At 43.4% G+C, this 25,253-nt stretch overlaps 2 protein-coding genes across 2 annotated transcripts; one reads left to right on the top strand and one right to left on the bottom strand.

Annotated features, from left to right (window-relative positions):
* Nucleotides 1-756: 756 nt before the first annotated feature.
* On the top strand, nt 757-15,297 carry iffo2b (intermediate filament family orphan 2b). Its single transcript, XM_068742610.1, has 8 exons — nt 757-1,238; nt 10,084-10,144; nt 10,920-11,015; nt 12,154-12,324; nt 12,780-12,931; nt 14,567-14,756; nt 14,869-14,967; nt 15,064-15,297. Exons 1-8 carry the CDS (start codon nt 757-759, stop codon nt 15,295-15,297), a joined length of 1,485 nt encoding a protein of 494 aa, XP_068598711.1.
* Nucleotides 15,298-18,305: 3,008 nt separating this feature from the next.
* On the bottom strand, nt 18,306-21,715 carry terf2ip (telomeric repeat binding factor 2, interacting protein). The gene is made up of 8 exons (XM_068742934.1): nt 21,495-21,715; nt 21,094-21,233; nt 20,654-20,886; nt 20,134-20,223; nt 19,335-19,998; nt 19,137-19,250; nt 18,649-19,028; nt 18,306-18,527 (listed from the first exon to the last, which is right to left on the bottom strand). The coding sequence occupies exons 1-8, from the start codon at nt 21,713-21,715 to the stop codon at nt 18,306-18,308; spliced, it is 2,064 nt and encodes a 687-aa protein (XP_068599035.1).
* Between the last annotated feature and the right edge of the window lie 3,538 nt (nt 21,716-25,253).

Genomic DNA, 25,253 nt, shown 5'->3' with positions numbered 1-25,253 from the left:
ATCATCTGGAGGACCTGACATTGACTAGAAGGCAGAGTCATCACACTAAATGTTCACTCTGCATACATCTATAGATAGATAGACAGATAGATAGATAGATAGATAGACAGACAGACAGATAGATAGATAGATAGATAGATAGATAGACAGATAGATAGATAGACAGACAGACAGATAGATAGATAGATAGATAGATAGACACAACTCAATCCATATTCATGTGATCGGATGACAGAGGTAATCTTTAACATTAACACTCTGCCTAAATATATGTGCCAAAACTGAAAAACAAACAAACAGACAAAGTCCATGGTTGTTTTAATTTCCTATCACTTATGTTAATGACGCGTTCGTGGTCTCCGGAAACGCCAGTGTCAAGGAAAGGAAAGGGGCGGGGCGTGGGAGGTGCCGGTGTGGCGGGTCGTTGCCGAGTTCAGCACGATGGGCTGCTGCAACATGATCCGCGGAGAGGCCGGGCCCTGCGGTCCCGCATCCTTCTACCGTCCCACGGCAGCGTGGAGAGAGCCACAATAAAGGAACGACGAGGGACGAAGGTGGAGCGTCTTCCTCTCCTCGCAGCATCAGCGGCTCCTGCGTCAAAGCGCGCCTTCGCGCCGCGGATAGATGATGCCCTCGGTGCCAGCATCCTCTGTGCGAGGAGAGGCTGCTCCCGTGACAGCGGAGCTGTGAGGGACGATGCCAAAACATATTCCATCCAAACTAAACCGAGCTAGCCTGTAGGTGATCTTTACCAGAATGAACTCGCTGTTCTTCTGCGACACTCCTCCCGGTCCGGTGTGCAACGCGCCCCCCGGACCGGCCGCGGTGACCAGCGCCCTGCGGAATGACTTGGGCTCCAACATCCATGTGCTAAAGACCCTCAACCTGCGATTCCGCTGCTTCCTCGCCAAAGTCCACGAACTGGAAAGGAGAAACAATCTGCTGGAGAGCCAGCTCCAGAAAGCCACGCAGACGCAGCAGCCGCAGACGCGCCACCTTTACGCCCGTGACGCCGCCGTGCAGACCGACGGGCCCGGGTCGCGGCTGCCCGGCACCATCTGGAGCTTTACGCACGTCCGGAGGCACGGGGAGCGCGTCGAGACCCTGCACGGGCCCGGGGTGACGTGGACGCACCCAGACGGCGTCGGGGTTCAGATAGACACCATTACTCCAGAAGTGAGGGCTGTGTACAACGTGCTGGCTAAAGTCAAGAGGGAGAGGGACGAGTACAGGAGAAAGTAAGTGGATGAATGGTGGGCAGGGGGGCAGGCTCGTTGTCTTTGCCTCCTTTGGACTAGAAACAAGTACATATACAAGGAAAAACAAGTGGGGGCTCAGCTGTGTGTCGGCAAAATCAATATTCTGAAAGGCAGTCTGGTTTGAATCATGCTAAATTATTAAAATGAATCTGCACCGCTTTTGATATTTGATTGTCATTTTATTAAACACAAACATGTCAAACATTTTCTGTATCCAGAATCTGTAAAGTGATGATTCACTGCCTTTTTTTTTTTAATTTGGGTTCGGGAATGTTGATTGGATAAAACAAGACGTTTGATCATGTTTCCTTGCAAATTACAAAGTGCTACATCCAAATCATAGGAGCTGCAAACGTCTGATGATGAAGTTAAAATGTGTCGCCGCGTACGATTATAAGTGAACCTCGACTCGGCTCAATGCAATTTTTATTCTCTGGATGGAAAATGGTTTTGCTTGTTAGGTATAAACCCCATCACCATCCTTCCTCCTCCTCACCATCATTTTAATCTTATTTTTAAACGAGCATGTCCACTGAAATCCACTGATCTGCACATTATCTGACTGATTTGATCTCTGTTTTCATCCACGTTTCACTTTGTAACTTTTTGTCTTTCTAATCCCATGTGATTGTCAAGACTGAAATGACGCCATTCTCCAGTGCAAGAACAGTGGGGAGACTTTGCGTGAAGGATGATTGATTGGCATTTTACTCCAGCAAAAAGGAAGTGAATTGAACAAATCCTGTTTCTCACGGTCTTTAGAGGAAATTCCTTTGCATGGCTCAGTCTCCAGCGATTGTTCTTCTCCTTTAGTCACACTAACTGCGTCTCCTTGAGGATTCACTGCAGCGTAGCCGGCTGCCCTACGTCGCTTTTGGCCGGCGTGGTTTGCTGTTGTAGGGAGGAAGGTGCGCCAGGAAGCCGTCTGCTTCTGTTTGCTGCCATGATTCAAGCACAGAGGCACTCCAACAGTCTGCTCTGTGAGGTCAGCGAGTCTGACTTCCCTTCCCTGACTCAGTGACACAGAATGCCTATGCTCGCCCACTCCGCTGGGAATCCGCATATCTTGTCCAGTAATACTCTGGAACACCCGTGCATCATTTTCTGTTGGTAATGATGAATGGCAGCGACTGGGATGACAGCCAAAGCAAAAAGAAAATGGTGCAACGAGAGCGTAACATTTTGGATCCTCACTTAGCAAATATAGGAGCTGCTTTTATGTCGCTGAATCATCATGGGCATTCTGCAGAACATAAAGCTACTTCATGACTCTATACAATAATGAGATGTGTCTCCAGACGGTTGTCGCTACGTTGTGGACGCTGGATTTGTCTTTGTTTAATGCCTTCATTGTAGATAAATACAGGCATTGCAAAAGGATGCACGTTTACATGTTTCTTTATTACACGTACACGTATAAGTACGAGGCTAATGCGTCTTACATTGAGTGAATTGAGGCACATTTCCACCTTCCTTTACTGGCCAGTAACCATGGTAATCAATGTTTCCCCCTTCCTCACATTCCTTCATGCTTTGAGCTCAATCATTGCATCACAGCTGAGACCCCCGCCCAGCGGTGTTCCCCCCGCCTCCCCTTCTATATCCTCATTGCTACGCTCACTTTTCTGCATTCAGTCCCCGATCCACAACCTGGCCTGCCTTTTCTGAGCTGTGTCTTTTTGTGCTCAGACATGCCGTCGTCGGCCATGCCCTCCCTCCCCTCCACCCCCTCTGCGCCTCTCAGTCAGGCCGACTGCATTGTAAAGCATCTTAAACTGTAAGAGAGGCCACCCTGTGCTCCGACATGGCTCAGTGACTTATTATGTGAAGGAACCTTCAAAACGATGGATGACCAGATGATCCTCCTCTGAGTTGGACACTTGCACATGAAGCACTCGCTTGTTTACGTGCTGTCATTTTGCATCCTCGCCGCTTTCTAATCAAGAGCTTGAAGAAAAACAGCGTTGCATATTAAAGTTTGTGGCAGTTTGTAACAGAAAACTGCTGTAAATGAGTGCCGTATTTCCAAGCGCGCACCTGCTGGCAGACATTTTTCAGTTTGTTATAGTAAAAGTAGTCTGAAAAGTTTTATGATTTGGCATTCAACAGAACAGTGTCTACGCAAACCCTTTAATAATCTTTTAATAAACCTTAGAATCTAACAGGACAGAGAAATAAACTAATGTAGGCGACATGAAACTGGGTGCAACAGATAGATATGTATCACCATCTGCTGATCATAGCTAAGGGCTCTCCTCGCTGAGCAGAGTGCAAACAGCTGTCACAGTGCGGGTGATGCTGGACGTATAATACAGCAGAATGGTCTTTGGGCCTCGTGGGCATGTTTCTGCTGCATGAATATTTCATGGCCGGCTAAATTCAGCAGTGTGCGGATCAATGCAATTAGAATTTACTGCAGACTTCTTTCTGAGGCTTTGGACTTTTGTCCCTGCGGTGACTGGCAGAGTTTAGCATCTCTGTTGGAAAAAGAATGTAGAGTTGAATAGAAAAGGTGAGGCACCAATATTCAATAGCTTCAGTTTTCCATAAGAAGCAATGCTGATAAAAACTCTACATCCTTCTTCCACATGTCTCTGGTGCTGCCCTATCCTGTTCATAATCCAGTCTATTCATTAGAGGGATTTTCTCTAAGCCGTAGCCCAGAGTCTCCTGCATCCAGGCTTCACTTCGCCAGGAGCCGCAGGAAGTGACGTGAACTCTTTATTCTTGTGCTCTGAAGAAATCTCACCAATACGTTTGTGCCATTTGTCAGCCAGAGGATCCAACTCCAGCTCTTTATTTTTAAGATTGGCAAGGAGGAGGCTGTGACCTGGATGACTTGAGAACCGACACAGACATGCAGTAAAATGAAGGTGGTGCGATGTTGAATGGGAGAAAGACGAGGATAAAAGCTTTCATTAGTGATTTCTAGCACACTGCTGCAGGCTCCACTTTACTGGTGTCGTTTGTTTTTTTAAAGTTTTTTTAAATTAATTCTTGAGAGACAATCTTTTGACATTGAACTGTTAAACATCTACAGACATAAACACTTGGGCTTGGACAGGTTTCTCAGTGCCAACAACTTTGCATGTCTCGACAAAGACTGTGATCATTAACAGTTAGAGATATTCCAGTCGTCACAAACAAGTTTTCCTGAAAGCAATTACTGGCTTTTTCCCCAGAGTGCTCTGCAGGTCACCACTATTATTTGGAGAGTGGTAACAATTACATGGTGTACATCTACGTCCGTCTCCTCCTCGCCCAATAACTTGCAGCTAAGTCAACCTGGCAGGGGCATTCCTCACGCCAGAAGAGCTAGGACTGTGACAGGCTTTGGGTGTATGCAATTAGATAATCGAGTTTACGCTGCGCAAACAAGTCAGGATCACGCATATCAGAACCTGAAAACCCACGAATGAGATGTTCCGCCGAGGGAGGAATTCTAGAACATAAAGTTCAGTCACAGAAAAAAATCCTTGAAGAAGCTTTGTCCCCGTCTGAGGGTCAAGTGATGGAGGAACTTCCTTTAAAAGGCAGATGTCAGGTTGAAGAAATGATTATTTTACGAGTAATCCCGTTGTTCATGCTGCTTTATCGTCTCTGTTCCAAACATGCATCACGTTCCCAAAGTATAAAGTGAAACTAAAATACAGAAACAAAACAATTCCACCACATAATATGAGGATAAAATGTTCGTCCTGCTTAGAGGGCCATTAAAATAAACTGCTATAATAACATCGCAGGCAGAAGATGTTCCATCAGCATTTCATTTTCTCTTTAAAATCTTCACTCACTCAATGGGAACTGACACTCCCTCAGGACATTTTTATAATATTCTCATGAATGCAGCTAATCTTGTCAATTGTTTCAGGAGTGTTGATAATAGATGAAGCCAACCTTTGATAATTAAAGAGGAGTTTATGTAGACACATAGCAAACTAAATTCAGAGTACAAACAAAAGAACCAATCAATATAGAAACTAAGATGTTATAACAAATATCAGCAGAAGATGTTAATGATAATCAGGGTAAATATTTAAAGTAATTCTAAATGCGTGTTAAATGCACCATTTCGTGTTTGCAAAGGAGCTTTGCTCTCTCAGTGTAACTATAAACCACAACTCCAGTAGGATTCTGTTCATGCTCGACAGTTGAAAGAGGAACCGTGATCCTGCAGCAGATCAGCGTGCTGCTGTTTGCTGTCAGAGCTGCGGTGATGTGCGTGCAGAGCTAATAGCTTAATAAAAATAAAAGAACGCGATGTCAATAAAGGTGGTGCTTGCAGAAACAATTTTTTTTTTACGCGTAATAACTGACTGCCACATAATGACTCTAACAGCCTCAACTGAGGGGAAAAAAGCTTTGTGTTTGTGCCCTATTTAATTATTAATGACCAAGTAATCACCGATTGCTAAAATATGTAACTGCATTAAGGAATATGTGCAGAATTTTCAACACACAGTGCCATCAGCTAGCCTTCACTAGTTAAATAAGCCTGAGGAAGGCTTCCTGTCTTGACTCCCAGACTTTGATCAGAGCTCTCGGTATTTTCTGTCCTGAAGGACGATCCCAGAAAGGCTGAGCATTTTCTGAGACTGATAAAGAGACAGAAGGGAATGACCGGAATTTCGGGAGATAACCTTGTTTGGCCACACATCCCACGACCTGAAGGTTTGAAGTTCAGTGTGGCCTATTGGAAGAGACGTGTGAAATCCGAAGAAGACGCCAACTAACATACTAATATACTGCAGAAAGTTAAGGTAATGTCTAGAAACCAATGAAAAAATGCCTGTGGAGTTCCCTCCTCTGTCTGGCTGTGTCCTGTCATCCTAAAGAGGCTATATTTAAGTCTGGTAATGGATGAAGCAGACAAATTATCTATAGAGAGTAAAGATCCAGACATTTCTATGCACAGTTAACATGAATTAATCTGTGTGTTCCTATGATGCACGGTGGTGGGTTTACATGAAACACGATGGCTTGATGGAAAAAGGGAGGACAAATATGTGTGTGTGTTATATTAGGTTGAGGCTGGAATGTAAGGTTGCTTGGAGCAGAGAAATGAAGTGAGCTTTGACCTTGCATTGTTCCGTCAGCAGAGACCCTTGAAGCAGGCAGACGTTGCAATCCATTTGGGATAGCTGCATCATTAACAGGCTGCACATGTGTCTCTGTGGAGTCTGGGGAGGATATAGATTCCAGGGCATCTCGACATTCAATCGATGACCTACTATAGCCCTACTCCTCCTTTCCCCCCCTTCCTACCTTGCAGGGACTGGGAATGCTGCTGCTGCATTCTATTGACTCCTATAGGGATCCATGAGAGGAATGGTTTGTGCTCTGAAGTCACAGCAGGATTTATCAAAGCTGTCAGCCGTTTCATTTCATACGAGCAGCTGAGCTGAATGCGTGTTTGTCCTCCATGAAGGAAGACGTATTGATCCCTGATCCCTGGCTGCTCATGGATGCAATCAAATCTCTATATCATGTTTTTCTATTATTGTGTCAGAAAAAGTTCTCTAGAGCTTTGTGTACATCCAATTTTTTTTAGACCAAAGCTCTTATTATTATTATTATTATTATTAATAATAATGCAACATTTATTGATGTGAAGAATATTTATTGTATTGCTTTCCCCATCTTAAATACATTAATATTGTATTGCTAACATATAATTTGTAAAAATCTGTTTCCAGTAACAGAAACTCTCTTGCTATATTTTTTTTAGTTTGATTTTTTTTATTGTTCGTGCAAGGACACACAGCCACACCTAAAATTTCCCCTCAGATCACATCGGATAACACTTAACTGTATTGAAGTGATCGTTATTGTTTTTAAATTCACGCAAAGATAAATCAACCTTCAAGATGAAATCATTAATGATGCCATAAAATCATAATGAGATTTGTTCGATTAAAAACAATCATTATTGTATCAAAACTGGCAGAAAGCATGTTTGAGTGATGCATCATGAACTCTGAGAACAATCCCACGCACTGAACCAGATCTGGCTGGCTGTCATGTTGTGTCCGCAGCCAACTCGAACTGCTGGCGTGCCAACACGACTCCCAGACACACCACACATGCTCGCTGGGAGTGTTAGTTGGGCGAGCGCTGCAGGAATGCTGCTGTTCAGCATGAGAGATGTTCTGTTAAACGTTTGGTGTGCCGCTTCGTTCTACTCCTTTAACGTCCTGGTTCATTCTCCATTCAGCTTATAAGGGTTAGTCGAGGGAGTTCCATGAGACTCTTTAATAACCTGCATAATTGAACCTTGCATTGTGCAAGATTTACCTCCTGGGAGGAAAATAAATAAATAATCTGGACACCGTTTTTATTAGATTGCAGACGATTCGCATGTCTGGCGGGAAACAGATGTCTGTGAGGTTGACACAGGCGCCAACCCTCCTACTGTATTTGTCCTTGAAAGGAGACGCCAGGTAGTGTTTGTTTGAGTCCTCCCCCCCCCCCCCCCCAAAGGCACAGGAAACCAGAAGCATGAGACGCCAGACAAAATACCTCTGCTAAGAAGAAGATGTCATCTCTGTTTGAATTAGCCATTTTAATCTGGATGCCTGAAAATGGTTCATTTCACTTTCCTGTATTTGCTTCTAACAAAGTCGTTACCTGTGTCAGATGACGTTAGATGGCTTCGGCACATTGCCGATGCAGACGGGCTCGCGCTCCATCAGTCTGTAGATTCATTTATATTTCCCAGTTATCGCTGCCCACAGGAAGAGGATGTGGCGTTTTCTTCAGCAAGTGATAAAGCAAGTTGCAAAGAAGCTTGGTAAAAATAACAAATAAAAACATTTATCTGTGCAGAGGATGTGATGCATCGGTTAGCGCCGGTGAACTTAGCCCCGTCCTGCAGCAGACAGGCAGAGCGAACACTGAAAGAAAAGCTGATTAATGCCAGTGTTATTCTTAAAACGAGGCTTCTGTAATCAGACGGTGGAAACAGCGCTGAGTTTGGCTGTGTGTGGAATGTTGTGATGCCAAAGTGTGGATGGTCCATCCATGGTGGATGCGATGGTTATAGCTCAGTCCACTCCAGCAGGGAACATCGTGTGTCTCTCCCTGACCTTTCCCAAGCACATAGAAAACCCTCTCTCAAATGATCCCACCACTGTCCTCCTCCATGTGGCCTATGGGGCGGGGGGCTCATCATCACACGGGACTGTGGCGTTACTTCATGTTCCTGAATGAGCCTCCTTAGCCATCCTAAGCCTCACGCTCTCCTTTGGGAGGCCTGCATGACTCAGCTTTCTCATATCTTAAGCAATGCGACTAGCGTGTATTCAGCTCAGGCTGGACTCGGCATTCTGCGCTCTGTGCGAAACGCATGCTGCAAAGCCATTAAAGCGTGTCCTGGCTTTTGTTTTTATATAGTAACCATAGCACAGGTCAGTAACGTGATCCTATCTGTCGGGAGAGGCAATGAGCAGTGTGTTATCATGGCTTACAGCCCATCGGTGCGTCTGGCACTTTATTTTTAGACTTCCTGACGGCTTCAGGGGTGGTCGCTTGGCTTGGCTGGTCACTCCGTTGTTCGCTCCACTGCTTTAATTCACACTGAAACGTCTTCATTTGATCGACTGATTGCCATGAGATTTAGTACACACATAAAGATGTCCATCTCTGGATGAATTTTATTACCTTTACCGCTAACATTGTGAATATATTCACGTTTTCTTTTTGCTTTCGGTTAGGCTGTGCTTGAACACAGCCTCAGAGAGAGAGACTAGCATGGTTTGACAATTTGGGCCAGCATTGGGACAATTTTCTTGCAAATTGCCTCAGCCAAAAATTCAAGCTGCTTTTTTTTTTTGTGATATATTTGCCTAACTGCTGGCTTTGATCTAACGAATCATCAAATAAGTATTAGAATTACAAAAAAGTTGCCCAATCAGGCCAGATCACTAGTAAAGGATATAAATATATATACTTACTGGTTAGATTCCTGTTTAGAGTGACTTACATATGTTTTTTATTAGCATAATCCTGTCACGGTTAGGCAAAGTACCTACTATTTTTACGGTTTTAGGGAATGCACTGGTTCAACAGGAAGTCTAGTTTAAATCAACTTTGATGTGGCTATTGACATTTTTTTTTTATTCTTACAACATTTTCTCTGTAGCATACCATCCCAGCCATCCCAGCCAATCCCATTTGTTAGAATGGGAGTTTGAAATTTCACATAATGGTTCATTGTGTCCCAATGCAACTACAAAAAAAAAGGTCTCGCTCAAACCAGTCCTCTGTGTCTTCATCTGGGTCCAGATATAATGAAAACAAGGTGTGGTGGCATTAATCCTGGTTATGCCGCGTCTCTGGACATTTTCTGTCACTGGCATCATTTATAATAATCAAGGTGTTCAGTTGCTTTGAAGTTTCACCCGTGGGAAATATTCCCATGCTCATGAGGTTACACGTGGACGGCCGATCACATGCAGGGATTCTTAGCTGCAGTAGAGATGCTCCACCCTTATGGGTGTGTTCCATCAGAAATGTTTCACTACAGTCGCCCAAAGCTTCAAAAGGCTATTCATGCACATTATTCATTGTTTGGAGAAGAAGGCATCTCCACTCCCACTAAAGTTTTTATTGCAGCGAGGTTGTAAAGATGACGGTAGCAGGGAAGAATGGGACAAAAGACTGAAAATGAGGGGACATTTGTGTGAGCGCCCTCACTGTCAAGAGCATTTTGTAATTAGAGCTGGGAATACTGTCCACACAAAAGTACCATTCACCTGCACATTAGCCCCCTCCGGAGGACCACGCCCAGGGGTTAAGTGACCCACCTCTGTGCTCTGTGTTGCAGATGGGAGGAGGAGCTGACCAAAAGAGTGCAGCTGGAAACCACTGTGGAATCACTGCAGCAGGTTTGGGAGTGAAACATATTCCACAAACACCCTACACACAAGTTTGTGTCATTTATCACATGCAGACAAGACACTCGGAATAAAAAGCATGAGCGGCATCGAATCGGCCTCCGCGGCACTCACGCATTAACACCGACATTAGCTCAGTCCTTGTGGGGCTTCATTCAGTGTGGGCCTAGCAGAGCAGAGGGGGAGGGGGGGATCCCTTGTACTAACGTCAAATGTGCATCACAGATGCACATTTGACGTTAGTACCTCATCTTATCGGCAGCCTTCCATCTCTCTGCTTTTATTTAAATTGATCAGAAACGGCACGCATGTTCGGTTAATGGGTCAGCAAAAAGCCCAGATCGAGAGGTGGCGGGACCACCCGTGGGAGACATAACCTTTTAGAGACAGATGTTGTCAATGGGAGGGATGGAAATCTGTTCAACCCAAACAGACGGGTTTGTCCAATGTGCTAACTGAAGAGAGCCAGAGCAGAAACTGGGTCGTTCCTTTTTCAAACGCTTAAAGCAGTGGTTGACATTTGAGTCATCTTAGTTGCGCAATTATGACTAAGAATATTAGTTGTTACTGATCTTGAACAGATAAACGGTAACCAGTTGGAAGATATTTGACAGGAGCGTCTTTATTTGAATAGCAGGGATTACGTGTATCTTTGATCCATTCTAATGTTTGATATGAACGTTTCTCATGATAAATGAGACTAACCTTTATTTGTTGTCTGTCTTTTCCTGTCACGTGACTTATTTTAACGGGGACGTCCAAGCAGAGCGCCCAGGAGTCCTCTGAGGTCCAGGATGAGCTGAGTGAGAAGGTGGACAGACTGAAGGCTGAAGTGGTGGTCTTCAAGAGTCTGATGAGTGATGTAAGTATTTATTCAGTGTTGGAGTGAGGACATCATTTCCTTAAGCCCCGTGCCATAATGTTATTCCATCGTCCTGATTCATTCACACGGGTTTAAATAATAACACCGAGCCCTCCTTTCCTGCCCGCTTTGAAAATATATAATGCTAGTGTGCCTCAAGGATAAGCATTCATAAAGCACATCGCTCCAGCTCCAGAGCGACGCCACTTCCTGCTCAGGACAGCCCCGCATTGTTCCCTGGCACGTCTATTCCACTGTGACGGACCCTTGTGATATGCTGCAGTGGACTCAGTCACAGTTCTGCTTGCTCAGGGATACATGTAGCAGCATTTTGTTTATGCAACAGTCATTTTGACATTTGTCTTGACTTGTGGCATCTGCACATCATAGATGTCCCCCCCCACCCCCACCCACACACACGCACACACACACACGTTATTTTCTGTGCTTGACTTCATCCCCAATGATGTGTGGATACAGAGACGGGTAAGTGGCGTAGAAGTAGTGGGTCTCTGTCGCGCTGCATCCTGTTGAATGTCGCAGCTTTTCTCGTTGTCGTGAGGCGTCCTGTATTTTGTGCTCTAGGTGTGACTCGACTGCCAGTGCTCACTTTTATGAGAGCTCCAATTTTTCAAACTGTCAATGTAGCTGGAAGAGCTGATCTCTAATGACCTATTTGCACGATCCTTATCCGCCCTACCAAACAGAATAGAACTACCGAAGGGACAAAGTGACGATTCAAGGAAATTGTTTTCGTGTTCCGTAGAGGCATTTTATTGCTGTTTTTACAGTTAATAGTGATAAAGCGTCACCTTTATCAAACCACGACATACTCCTAAAGATTAACAGTATTTTCAGTTGCAGATAATACAAAGGTAATCATATAAAAATGGAACTGTTGGCAGCAACTAAAAATTATATTTGAAAATAAATGTCAAAAACCATCAAATGAAAATCACATAAAAGGTATTCCTGTTAATTTCCCCATTAAAGTTCATGGGCCAAACTGGTATGGAGATGAGTCTAACACCGACAGCTTCTTTTCCGCTCACAGTTAGTTGAGTTCACGTTGCGTGTGCCCAGTGTGAGCAGCTGTCCCGTGTGTGTGAACATGACAAATATATCATTGCCTCTGCAGCAAATGTCTGATCTGGACACCAAGATCCAGGAGAAAGCCAGGAGGGTGGACATGGACATCTGCAGGCGCATCGACATCACGGCCAAGCTGTGCGACGTGGCTCAGCAACGCAACTCGGAGGACATGTCGAAGATGTTCTGCATCAGCCCGGCCAGGTCGCTCCCGGAGAGGGTGGGTGTCCGTCTGCCGTTTCGCTGTTTGCCACGGGAGCCGATGGCACGAATACGAATTGTTTTGTGAGGGCAAACGTCAGCACTATCGATGAAATCAGAGCTTCCAGTGGCCGACTGTGTGTGGTTTCTTTTTCATCGGCCGAGGGTGTACTGAGTGACCCTCTCTGATTTGATATCTGCACATTTACCAAACACACTGTCAAACACAGAAGCATGCAGAAAACGTCCAGTCGTGCCACAGAAATGCATACAAGCAGGAAAGTTGCTTGATGTGCTGTACATATTATCATATTGTGCTATATATATATATATATATATTACACAGCATGCTCCACAAACAAATCTTTTAGACACGTTTGTGACGCGGCAGTGTGTTTATTGGATGCTGATAAATGTATAAGAATGAATGATGTTTAGATTTGTGTGTGTGTGTATTTGGCATTGTGCTTTCAGGCTTCTGCAGTCTGCTGCAAGAGGAAAGAACGCAAAGCTGTGTCCGATGAGGAAAGTTCAGAGATGGATGCTGAGCCCAGCCCCTCAGAGGAGGAGGAGACCCCGGGGTCTCTCAACATCACAGATGAAATGAAGCGAAGGCTCAATCAGCTGTAAGCAGCACACAAATTGAGTCCTTTCTACTTTGAAATAACCGAAGCATGTGCTACGGTCCTTCCACTCCCTCTAGTGTTTGTATTGGGTATTGTAAAATAACATACATGCTGATTCAGCAAATATCACCAGACATGAACCCTGTGGGCTTCACTTTGCTTTCTTATCCCTGCCAGAAATGTTTTTAGAATGCAACACGAAAACCTTCATTATAATATACAAACATAACATTTTATTTCAGCTCATATTTTTGGTTGTTTTCCATGCTCATTTTCTGGGAGTGGAATTCATACATTATGGTTTCCAGAGCATCACTGGAAAAACAAAATATCTTTGTGCAAACTTTCTTCATGTAGTGGAGAGGTGCCTTTTGATATTGTGGGATTGACCTTGTCTAAGATATACCATGAACAAATATCAACTTAGCTACTTCTTAAATTTTTAATATTTGTCTTTTGTCAATTACTATTTAATTCTTGTTGAAATGAATGTGGTGGGAAATCTTTCTGTACTTGGATCTTATAGCTGTATACTACATGCTACCTATAATACTCACACAAAGTTCACAAAGTATAAACATTTTATATACAGTATGCCAATTACTCAATAATTTAATATACTTTGAAATATTCCATGTATTCTCATTTGGGCTTTTATTTGTTCATTGGTTAAATTGTATTGAGTGTACAAAGTCCAAAGGAGAAAATACTACGCATTGACTTGGACAGTTCAATATTTATTCGATGCGTGGTATTTAGTCAATACCACGCAACGAATAAATACCCTGCAATACAAGACAAACCGAAAACAATCTCTGGAAGTTAATTTACGATACTAGGTGATTAGTAAAGACTTTGTTTTGGTGGAAAAACCAAAAGTACTGGAAGCATTAGTAAGAGAAGGGAATAGAAGCCTGGATGTTACTGCATCCTTTCAGTAAACATCATGACAAATAAAAGTGAATCAATCAATAAAGTGCGTGGTATTGAATAAATACCACACATTGAATAAATATTGAAATGTCGAAGTCAGAAGATAAGGATTGACCTAGGTTTATGTAACCCCCCCACACACACGTTTATCTATGAAATTCTAAGTAATTCAGGTCACGGTGGTTCTCTTTATTGAACAAAGTCAAATGGACTGGTAGGAAAAGACCTTTTGCCTCTCATCCCAAAAACTTTATTTGTCCCCAAGGGGGGAATTTAAATGCAAGTTTCTTCCAGATATTTAACCTTGTGGGAGTCGTCAAAATCATAATGAGAGTCTGTAGACCCCCACCCAAGGAAGGTTGGCTTCAACGAACAGATCTGCTTGTCTCTTACTTTATTGATCCGCTTGTAGGATGCAGTAACGTCCAGGCTTCTATTCCCTTCTCTTACTAATGCTTCCAATACTTTTGGCTTTTCCCACCGAATCAAAGTCTTTACTAATCACTGAGTCCTAAATGAACTTCTTCAGTTTGCCTTGTTTCCACATAAAATCTTTTCACGCCGTCTGTTTGTCTTCGTTCTCAGAACATTTTCCTCTTTGCTTCTGATCTGGGTTCAGTCTGTTCAGTCCATTACCGGTACACCCGTCTTTCCTCTCCTCCTTCTCTTGCACTCCTTCTGTTTCCTGCCTCCACCTCACAGACATTGCTCAGATAACTCCTTTGTTGCCAGGCGCGAGACGTTTGAAATCGACGATGACTGTGACAGTCTGACGTGGGAAGAAAATGAGGAGACGCTGTTGTTATGGGAGGACTTCGCCAACTACAACATGCCTTGCAGCATTGCTGCGGCAGCCTGCGCCTCCAATGGCAACGGGGAACTTGCTGATCCTGTGAGTTCTGTCTGCACTAGTGTGTGTGCGTGTCCTCTTTGTGTGTGGGGTGCAATACATTTACACTAGTATTCATGCATGATGAATGAGGCCTCTGTCTGTGATATCTAAGGACTCCCAGGATGGAAGCATTGGCAGCCTCATCGATAAAACAGAGTCACTGTTTCAGACCAGAGAGAAAGAGTACCAGGACACCATCGGTGAGATCGAGGTAGATCTCTGTGTGTGTGTGTGTGTGTGTGTTTGTGGGGGGGGATCCATCCCGTCCCCGGTCATTTCCTTAAATCCTTTTTCTTTCTCCTTTCAGATGGAATTGGCAACAGCAAAGAGTGACATGAACCGACATCTGCACGAATACATGGAGATGTGCAGCATGAAGCGAGGTCTCGATGTGCAGATGGAGACCTGCAGACGGATGATTAAAGGTGGGAGGAACTCTCCTTCTCCGAGCTCGGTGGCCAGCAGTGACTCGGGGAACACAGACGAGGTCCAGGACGAGATGTCAGACAAAGACGCCGAGGCTGAGATCCCAATCAGCTGATGACTTGAGAGACTTTCTCCAGTCCGAACGCCTATTGTTCTCCCGCAGGTCGAGTGTGGACCTCCAGGACTCCACCCTGCCAGAGAGGCTCATCAACCTAAATCTGGGCCTGTTTGACCGTCTCAAAGTTGTGATTGGTGCACTCACTCAGGCCCAGAACTGGTGCTTTCATACTGTTTCTGTTGTGGAAGGATTGGTGGAGGGTGGCGCGTTTGCTTCAGAGAAAGAAGGGCTGCAGGTCGAGTCTGAGCTGCGCTCTCCTCCTCACTGCTGCCTGGCTGGATCCTCATCCAGAGCTTCACATTAGTTTTTATATTGTATTATATTATGACAGTAATCATTTCCTCTTTTATCTAAAGGAAGTCCACGTCCTGCTTCTCCACATATTTACACTGGCCCGGGTGGGGATGGAAACACAGGCTTGTGATGCGCTCTAGAAGTTCTATGCAATTTAGCTGGCCTTATTTCCAGACTGGGCTTCTCACTCGTCTGCGTTTCTTTATTTAACCAATACGATCAGCCTTTTCAGCAAAGCAGGTGTTTTCTATTTCTCTTTTTTGCGAGTCAAATAATATCAGAATGGGATGATTGCTTTTATCAAGACATCAACAACTACCCCCCCCCAAAACAAGATTTAAGTGCCATTGAACAAATCAATCTGATTTCGAAACTTTATTGATCTTTGTGTTGTTTCATATTCTGCTGTTCTTACATGAGTCATTTTGCAGGTCTCTTTTGAAATGGGGCTAAAAGTGTGATCATACACCCCCCGAGGCAGGTTTGTTCATATTAGTGTTTATGCATCAGCAAATCTGCTTCTCAGTCCTGTCTGTAGAAAAAAATCGAGTTGCTGCACGGGGCCGGTTTCTAGAACGGCTCTTTATTTTAGAATGTACAGTTTAATGAATCAGACACGTCGTGCTTCTTGCGCTTTACAGGAGCAGAATGTTAATGACGACGACAGGCCTTTTGTTGGTTCAGAATTTGTGTGGAGAAAAAGAGCTCTGGGTGCTTCGTCTTACTAAAAATTGTAATTTCACTTTTTAATCATCAATGTTAATCAAAAGGTGTGTTTTTAAATGTGCATCCTGCCGTTATTAATTATGACGCCCTAACAAACCTGTCCCAAATGAACTAATTGACAATATAAGACAAGAGTGAGGAAGAATCTCACTCACAGCAAACCTTAATAACCTTTGATGTTGGAGTCGATGTAAAACCAGCTTGTGAGTATCAAAGAGCCATTTCTTGGTATACTGTACTTTGTATCTACAACATCAAACACTGTGTATTGATCGTATGGATCCGGTTAGGATGAACCCCTAACCCTGACGCTAACCTGCTGAGCAAAGCAACGTATACATTACATATACAGTGAGTTAGAAACCCTCCTAACTCTGTTTCAGAGGCTCAACACACCTTGCAACCAGATTAGCGTGCAGATGTTTTTTTTTAATGAGTAGTTTTTGCATACTATGAGACTTTGTCTTATTTCCCCTCTCATCTCTTAAAGCAGGTCAAAGCTCGAGGACATCCAGTCAATAAAACTGTAGCAGCCCCCCCACCCCCCCCTCAGTGAATGTAGCTCGATTTTAGGTGGCCTTTAAAGACCTTTCAGGTAACACCTGAGCAAAAACACACCACCGTTCAAACCCAGGAATGTACAGAAAGGTGAGCTGTTAGTCACCGGAGAACTCGGCACGTTTTTACATTACGAGAAAGGTTCTTACAAAGGTCAAGTGCGTGACCTCTGTGAGTGTGAATCAGGTCATGGTGGATGTGAATGTTTCCTACTTGAAAGGGTTTTTATGATCTGGGATTATCGCTGGGATTTTACTGTTGCTTTATTTGTGGTTTCAGCATACAGTTTTACATGTTTTGTCAATATTGCTTGTATTTCATTTAATAAAGATGCAGAGGGGATTAAAGGTGAAGCACTAATGGAGGGCCATACTGGGTACTGGACTGTCTGTTCAATAAGTAGTTCCTTTGTCTTAATTTAACTGTTTTTTTTCCTCCTGGGTTTGTTACTTTGATTAAACTATTGTTACAATGGGTCCGGGACAAGGTATGAATGTACTCAATAGAATTAAATGCAAATTGGATAAAAAAAAATAATCAAGGCTAACTTCTTTCATTTCTGTGTTGGACTTTTTATTCTTCCCCCACGGCTGCACCTTATTCAGAATTCTGCTGTTTTACCAATAACAACCAAAAACACATTTTTACCATCTTTATTTTCATTTGTGAATTAAAAAAGCTAACATTTTTGAATAAAATCAACTTTTAAAGATCTAGCCATGCCTACATTTTGCAGCTCTTTTTACTTTGTATTCTGTTTAGTTATTTTAGGAAGACATTTACCCCATCGTTTCATCACTCGTTTAGGTTAGCGCCGCTTGCATTATTTAACTTTTGGAATAATGCCAGATAAAACTGCCCTGCTTTAATAAAACTGCCATAAAATGTTCGCTAACCTTTTAAATCCTGCATTCAGCACTGATTCAGATAGGAAAGACTCTGAAAGACAAGCTGGATTGCTTCTTGCTGGCTGTACAAAGCATTTAACACCCTACATTTAACATTGAACACGATAAAAACCATTCCTTTGCCTCCGGCCTGCCATTGCTGGAGCCCCATTCCTCGTAACTCTACAGACTGTCCCATTGAATCTCGATGATTACAGCGGACAGCTTCAGGAATGTCCTTACCCATTGTGTGAGGAGAGGCCCTTCCGGGTCATGGTGGTCAACCGCACTTGTAGGAAAACTTTCAACAGAGATCACATGACTTAGATGATTGCAAATCTTCACAGACATTTTGCTATGCACTTTAGGATGAACACACATCTACTGGTGCAGGAGTATGAAAGAAACATCTGGAACTCCCCACCAGTCAGAACCGAACAAGCTTCTTGGATGAGAAGTGGTGAAATTCTCTAATTTGATACGAGTTGGGTGATTCGTAAAGGGGCATGCGTCGGTTCGCATTTTCTTTGCTCCTTATTTTCATCCCTCTAACTCGAGGAACATGATCCGTTTAGCCAAAAGTTCCTCGCTGTATTTGGCGCACAGCTGCTGTCTGGAATCAGGGTCGCGTGACAGCAAAAGATCGTCATCGCAGCACTGCCAAAACGGTCCCGAGACAGATGTTGGGTTCAAAAGCAGAGCCAGAGCTTCAGAGAAGTCTCCGCTGGTCTTCAGCAGCGCTTTGGTCACGGTGCCCAAGTCCTAGAATAGAAATCGGGGAGGTTGGAAATGATTAAAAAAACCAGAATAGAACCAACAAGAAAGTGTCTTTCTGCTGTGCAGGATATAAAAGACAGACTAAAGCTGTTGCACCAGTGTTCACCTTGTTAGTCTCCTTCATCAGCTCACTGATGCACTGCTTGCCTTCCTCCAGCTGAACCTGCGTTAGTGAAAAAGCAGAGTCTTTGTTCACTGCCGGCTGGAGTTCGGCTGGAGGGGCAGGCTCAACGGCAAAAATGGACTGAGAGTCTTCCTCTTGACTTTCATTCTGGAAAATGAACATGTGTGGATTGGTAGTTGCCTCGACGGTCTCAGCAGCAGCTTCTTGGCCTGATGTTGGCAGGCAGGTGGTGCCGGGCGCTTGGGAGACTTGCACATTCTGCTGGAGGCTGGGCTCAGGTTCGGAGCTGGACCCCGAGGAAGAGGAAAGGTGGATGTCCATCTCTGTGGGTCTCATTATTACGGGGTCATCCAGAGGGTCATCTTCCTCGCACTGAGAAAACATGAACAGTTTAAATATTTGTTTCAAACAACTCTGGGTTTTCACATGTGAAAATAAGAAGGATCTTTTATTCAGTGTTCATTTAGGACTTGATCTGTATCTTACGTCACTTTCATAATCAAACTCCGCCGCAGCCATCATGAGAATCCCCAGGCTTCTCTTTTCTTTCTTTATGTCTTCCTTCTGCGGCACCAAAACAGATTCTGCAAAATAATCATTTATTAATTAGGTACACACACATTACTGGACAGCACAGAATCGGACTCTGGAGTTGAAGAGGCACAAACCGGTTTGTGTATTGTCAGAGGGAGGAGGTGACCCCCTCTCCTCCTGCGGACCCTCGGCACCTGCTTCCACGCTTGCTCCTCTGGCCTTCTGAGAGGGGGGCCGGTCGACAGCCTTGTCTTTTCGGAGAACGGTCTTATTAGCTGATTTCGTTTTGCTTGATGACTTGGGAGTCTGGAAACGCTGCTTGGGAAATCGTGTTGACAATCGGAGTCTTTTGCCGTACGGCTCAGGCGGTGGTGTCGTCTCCAGCTCCAGCTGCAGCTGCCTGCGTGTTTGCCGTCGTTCGGGCATGGGAGACGTTTTCCTCTTCTCTTTTGGCTTCTTGTAGGACAGTCTGTTTGGTGTTAACATGGGCTGATCTGGTGGCGAGTCCTCCGACCCACTTTCTTTTTGTGGAGAGACGACCGTTTGCTGTTTATCTGTTTCTAGTTCTCCGTGTTCAACCAGAATAGGGTGAAGATCAGTCAGTGGGTTCAAACAAGGTCCCTCGGGTTGGGGGGCGTCACCCGTTTCAGCTTCAACAGTTGATACTTGTGTTCGTTCAGCCAGTCCTTTATCTGCCGGTGGATCCACAGGCTCCACTTCTCCTTGAGGACAGACGGTTGATTGACTTTCTGCTAATTCTGCTTGCATGCTTTCAGCTGCTATGGACTGATCTTCTATCTGTGGAGACACAAGATGAAGCTGAGCTTACTTCTCAATCGATTATTAAATCACATGCAAACTAATAAGACATGTGTGTAATAAGGATATCCAGAACATAATAGTTTAAGTGGTGTATGCTGTCCTGATCAGTACCCGTGTTAGGTCAGCTTTCGAATGCGCTTGAGGTGAACAACCCTCTTCTTCACCGGCAGGTATTTCACCGTTCATTTCTTGACCTTCCACCTGCGGGTTGACACAGAGGACAAACACGGGGATGACGTTTAGCACCATCCAGTGGTCACTGGACACCAGTTTGAAATGTGTCACACTTTCTTACATTTCTAAAAAGACGCATGACGGGGACATACAGAAATAAAGATGGAAATTAGCCATTGGCTATAATCTTACATATTTACATGTAAACGTTCATCAATATGTCCCTGTTTTAAATAAACTCAAACTCAAATATTTTAGACACCTATCGCCACAGCAAACAGAAATATCACCAGAGCTGAACTAACATCTCACTTGATGTGCCAATAAAACCTGAATATCATTCTTACTGGGTTTATTGCTGGAGTAATAATGTATGTTGAATAAGATATATTTGTGCTCTAACTTTAGACACAAACGCACAAAATAAAATATCAGGCTGCACCTTCCTGTGTATTACCTTGTCCTCTGGCCCTGCTGGGTCAACCTCTTCCCGTGGCAGCAGATCCACTCCCTCCGTTCGCTTCTTTGCCAGGTGCAGTCTGTGACGGCATTTCATTGACTGCCAGCTGTGACCGGTCACACGCTTCTTCTCCATCTCCTGCCAAAGACGGTTTCCCCCAATCTCTGACAAGTGCTTGCTGACATAACTCAAAATGGCAGCATCGTCTTCAGCCGTGTAGGCAAGCCTGCCTAATTATAACGGAACGGCACAGATTTAAAACAGAGCAACATAAATCTCAGTTTGATAATAAATGCTGCAACTTCTACAGTCCATTTATCCTTTCATTGAATTTCAAGTTACTTTATACTTTTGGTTTTTAGTTCTTACAGGATGACTAGCAGTGATATATGTGAGAAGAGTTGCTTCTGTTCCTTCCAAAGATCTTTACATCTTACCTCCCGTGAGTCCACTCTCCTTAGCGTTGCTAATTCGGGCAGAATGTCTCTGGACGACTTCAGGTTTGAACCTGTAATCCTCTAAATCCAGCTGCTCGTCCTTCTCAACGCAGTCATAAATGTACTGAGTGGACACAAACCTGAGCAGAAAACACAGTTCTTTAAATTTGCCTTTTTTTACATTATACATTACTTTAGGCAATACATTATATTGCCTAAAGTATTCACCCAGTACTCACTATTGAATTTGGGTGTTACAAAAACAAGTGTCCTGCATGCAGACTACTTTTTGTGTAAGAACGGATCACTGTCAGTGAATTCTACAGCCAAGTTGTTTTCTGATGATCAAATAAATTGGCTAAAGCCTTACTCCTCCAGACATGAACTTTCTGAATGCTGACCAGTGAGCTGTAGATTCAGTGACGGAGCCTTGTTCTCCCGGCTCAATCAGCAGGATGGCCCCCGGCGCCTGGGCATTACACAGCGTCCCGCCTCCAGCTGTGATGAGTGGCTTGAGTTTACATTTCACGGGACCTGGGCGCAGGAAGAAGGAAATGGGTTCTCCTTCCACATCCATGAATAGAACTGGGGAGAAGTTAGCACTCTGCTGTTTGGTTGCCATGGTGACCTGGTGAAAGAGGGGGGAAACAGAGTGAACAGGACTTAATACACGATGAACATTATGGGCTTAGCCATAGAACGAGACTGTACATTAACTAAATATCACAGCAAAAAACAACAACATCTCATAGCGAACTGGAATATTGTATTAGCCACATAATCAACTCTTTAATTATTTTTGGAATTTTGAAAAAATATTCAGTAAGCAATTAACCATTATTCATCACAACTGTTTCCTGTTTATTTATTTATTATTTATTTATTTTGACCATGTAAACAAAGAATAAAATGATAAAACAACGCCAAATACATGCGCACACGTATACATAAACATATACATAAATACATATATATACATACATATATAAAGACATATTCAAACACACGCAGCGCATGTAATATTAATTAATAATAACTCAAATACTAAATAATAGCCGTAAGGCACTAACTATGCAGTTTACATGAGCGAAAAGGAGTAGGAAGAAGAATGTACTTATTTAATCCTACCCCTTCTAAACTTAAATATTATCTTTAATTATAAATTTACTAGCCAATGTACATAACATTCATCGTTCGTTTGTCTTTAGCCACATTTTCTTTAAGCTTTCGTGTTTTGTAAACAGGTTAGCAGTCAAAAACACTACGAGTGTTAACTTTACAGTAAACAGATGGATGTTTTTCTAAAGAGCTGCTGTCTAAACAGTAGATATAACTGAAAATATCTACTTTAGTTTGTAGTTTAACTTAAAACATGCCGTACCGTGTTTTTGCCTCCTAAACTGGATCTTAAAACTATAAAAGGAATCGCGTTTCCGGGGTTTCTTCTTCGGCTGTTTGTGTACTTCTTCGGCTGTTTGGGTACTTCTGCTCCGCGTTGTATTACCGCCACCTGCTGGTTTTGTATCACAACGCCTGTGACTTTAATAAATACACAGTCACAAATCCCAGAGAGACAGGAAGGGCAAGCAGAAAGACGGTATTCCATATTGGAGGTATCAGGGAAACTCACAAAGATAAATAACAAACACAACATCTCAGTACACTTTTACGCTTCCGTTTAAGCCCACCAAAACCATGGGACCGATGCTGGCTCGCCCCAAGGACATGACACCCAGACATGAACTCAGCGGCGTCCTACACGGAGTCCAGTGCAGTCAGGGCTGCCCAGACCTTTTAAATGAAAAACAACAATTACACAAGATGATGGCACATGGATGCCATGTGATGGATGTTGCTGGAAACTGTGCAGGTTCAGTTAAGTGTCAGATTTTATGAATCTTAAAAGTTAATGAAAGAGATCCAGCAGGAAAAAAACAAACTGTTATGCACCTATTCTTGAACTAACTATGAACTTAATTATGATACCAATGTAATTTCAAATTCTATGGCCAGGTTTTTAGTGGTCAAATGTATTAATAAGTGAAAATTATAATACATACAGTTGTATAAAGTTGCTACAGCATAGTGTAGTATAATAAAGCTGGTGATGCAGCCAAATACATTTAGGAAGTAGAGAAGGTATCACTTGTTTGGTCAGCATGTGTTTGTCCATCCGTCCTTCCGTCCGTTAACAAGATGAAATATTCAGGAAATGTTGGGAATGTTACCAGGAACAGATGATTAAACTTTGGTAATGATCCAGATCACCATGTGGATGCTGTAAATCCAATTAGGAGGGGAATGAGCTGCTTGGCAGAGGTTTGTTCTCTCTGAGTCCTTCGCTAGTTGTTATATTACTGCCTGTTTTGAAAGAAATGCATTTCACATTGTGTCTGAATTTTGTTTAAAGCAGGATTCGTCCTTTGCCCCTGTTTATTCATAGATGGTCTCACCTCAGTGGAGAAGGTTAGTCTCATATATTACATTTGTTTGCACAACAGCTTACAATGCAGTGACTATGAAAATGAACAACGTTTATTTAAAATGAGTTTTTGATGTACAAAATATGCTTGGACAAAGCACAATTTGCAAAATAAATCTATATATTCAATTTTTCAAAGCTTTGGAGTCAATATTAAACAAGGAATACTATTTCTTAATAAATAAAAAGTATGCCTGGACGTTGGACATATGCTTGTCTCCTCTGTGTAAAACACGTCCCCTTTGTGGCCCCTGCGATGTAAAAAATGGCTAGAATTGGGTCTGTACTTGAAGATTCGTCAGTTTTTCATATTTTTTTTAATCAAAATAAGTTGTGAAAGCATAAACTGGCATATTAAATGCTCAGTGAAGCCAGGAGGCCATGGGAAGGAATTGGGCCAGCCAGTTTACTGTATCACCTCCCTGACCTTGCCTCCCCCCACAGCCCTGACAGCTACTCTATTGTTATTGGCCTCCATTGTTCCTCTCCCACCTCATCTCAACCAGCTGAAACAATACAACAGTCAATGAGGTGGTGCAACTCCTCCAAGTCAGTGTTTGTTTGTGGACAATATTCACTATTACAAGTCATCCATCCTCATCCTGATCCTCCACCCTGAATCTGTTAATGTCGGTTCATTTTTCAATTTGTCCGATGGATGAAAGTTTATGAAGGTTTGTTCTGTGTGTAACCGGATGATTGGAGTTAATTGGGCAGGCAGGTGTGGGAGGGAGCACCTGTGGCCCATTTACCACTGATTGGGGGGGGGGCGTATATAGGTGCTTCCCCTCCCTCATTTCAGCGTCCTCATTTGTGTTTTCCCCGTCTCGAAGGCGGGTTGGCCTTAGGTTGTCACTGCCGTGTCTCTCCTTTTCTTTTGTGTGTTTATAGTGTTTTAACACAAAGCTTGTTTTTAGAGCGTTAATAAGTGTTTTGAATTCCTAATGCCGTGCTGGTCTTCAGTGTGAGCGGACCTGTGGGTGGGGAAACCCGCTAAAACGTGCTGGGAACCAAAGGAAGGAAAAAAATAGCTCTTTAGGTTGAAAGTCCTGAAGTGGCGTTGTCGGCTTTGGCAAATAATCGTTTAGCCCCATATGCCCAATGCCACATGTGATTCCAGCCTCCAGAGGGAGATCGTACACAAAGTCAGGAAATGCCAGGGCTGGCTGTCACTTAAAGAGCAGTTCTGCTGCTGATCACTTTGATGGAGAATAACTGATCGGTGTATTTATTGCATACCAAATGTCGTCCCTTGTATTCCATCTGTGTCTGTTTGTGAATGCAGTCAGAATGTGCATGAAAAACACCCAATTTGTTCAAGTGAAGTCGACGTGGGGCCAGTTTCTGAGGCTAAACATGTTCACTGTGTAGAAGGAAAGATTAAAGACATTTTAGGAATAGATTAATGCAACGTTTCTGTACCGTGGATTACACTGCATGGAAATGAGCATGCATGTGGAAAGTCTTTGGTTATTTGTGATGTTAGCAGTTTAATTAAACTTTAATAACAGCAAGTATGATCCAGTGAAGTACAATCTCACAGATATCATCAAATATCCTACTTGAATCTCAGTGTTTTGTGCATGGATATTTGGGCTGAAATGAATCTTCCTGATCGATGACTATGATTTTCTTACCCATTACATTTGAGACATTCTATTAGTCTGTCCAGAGTGCG

This window comes from Brachionichthys hirsutus, chromosome 8 (genome assembly GCF_040956055.1).
Source record: "Brachionichthys hirsutus isolate HB-005 chromosome 8, CSIRO-AGI_Bhir_v1, whole genome shotgun sequence".
NCBI classification, from domain to species: domain Eukaryota; kingdom Metazoa; phylum Chordata; class Actinopteri; order Lophiiformes; family Brachionichthyidae; genus Brachionichthys; species Brachionichthys hirsutus.
Note: the sequence above shows the minus strand (reverse complement) of the source record. Positions and strands in the feature narration are given on the sequence as shown.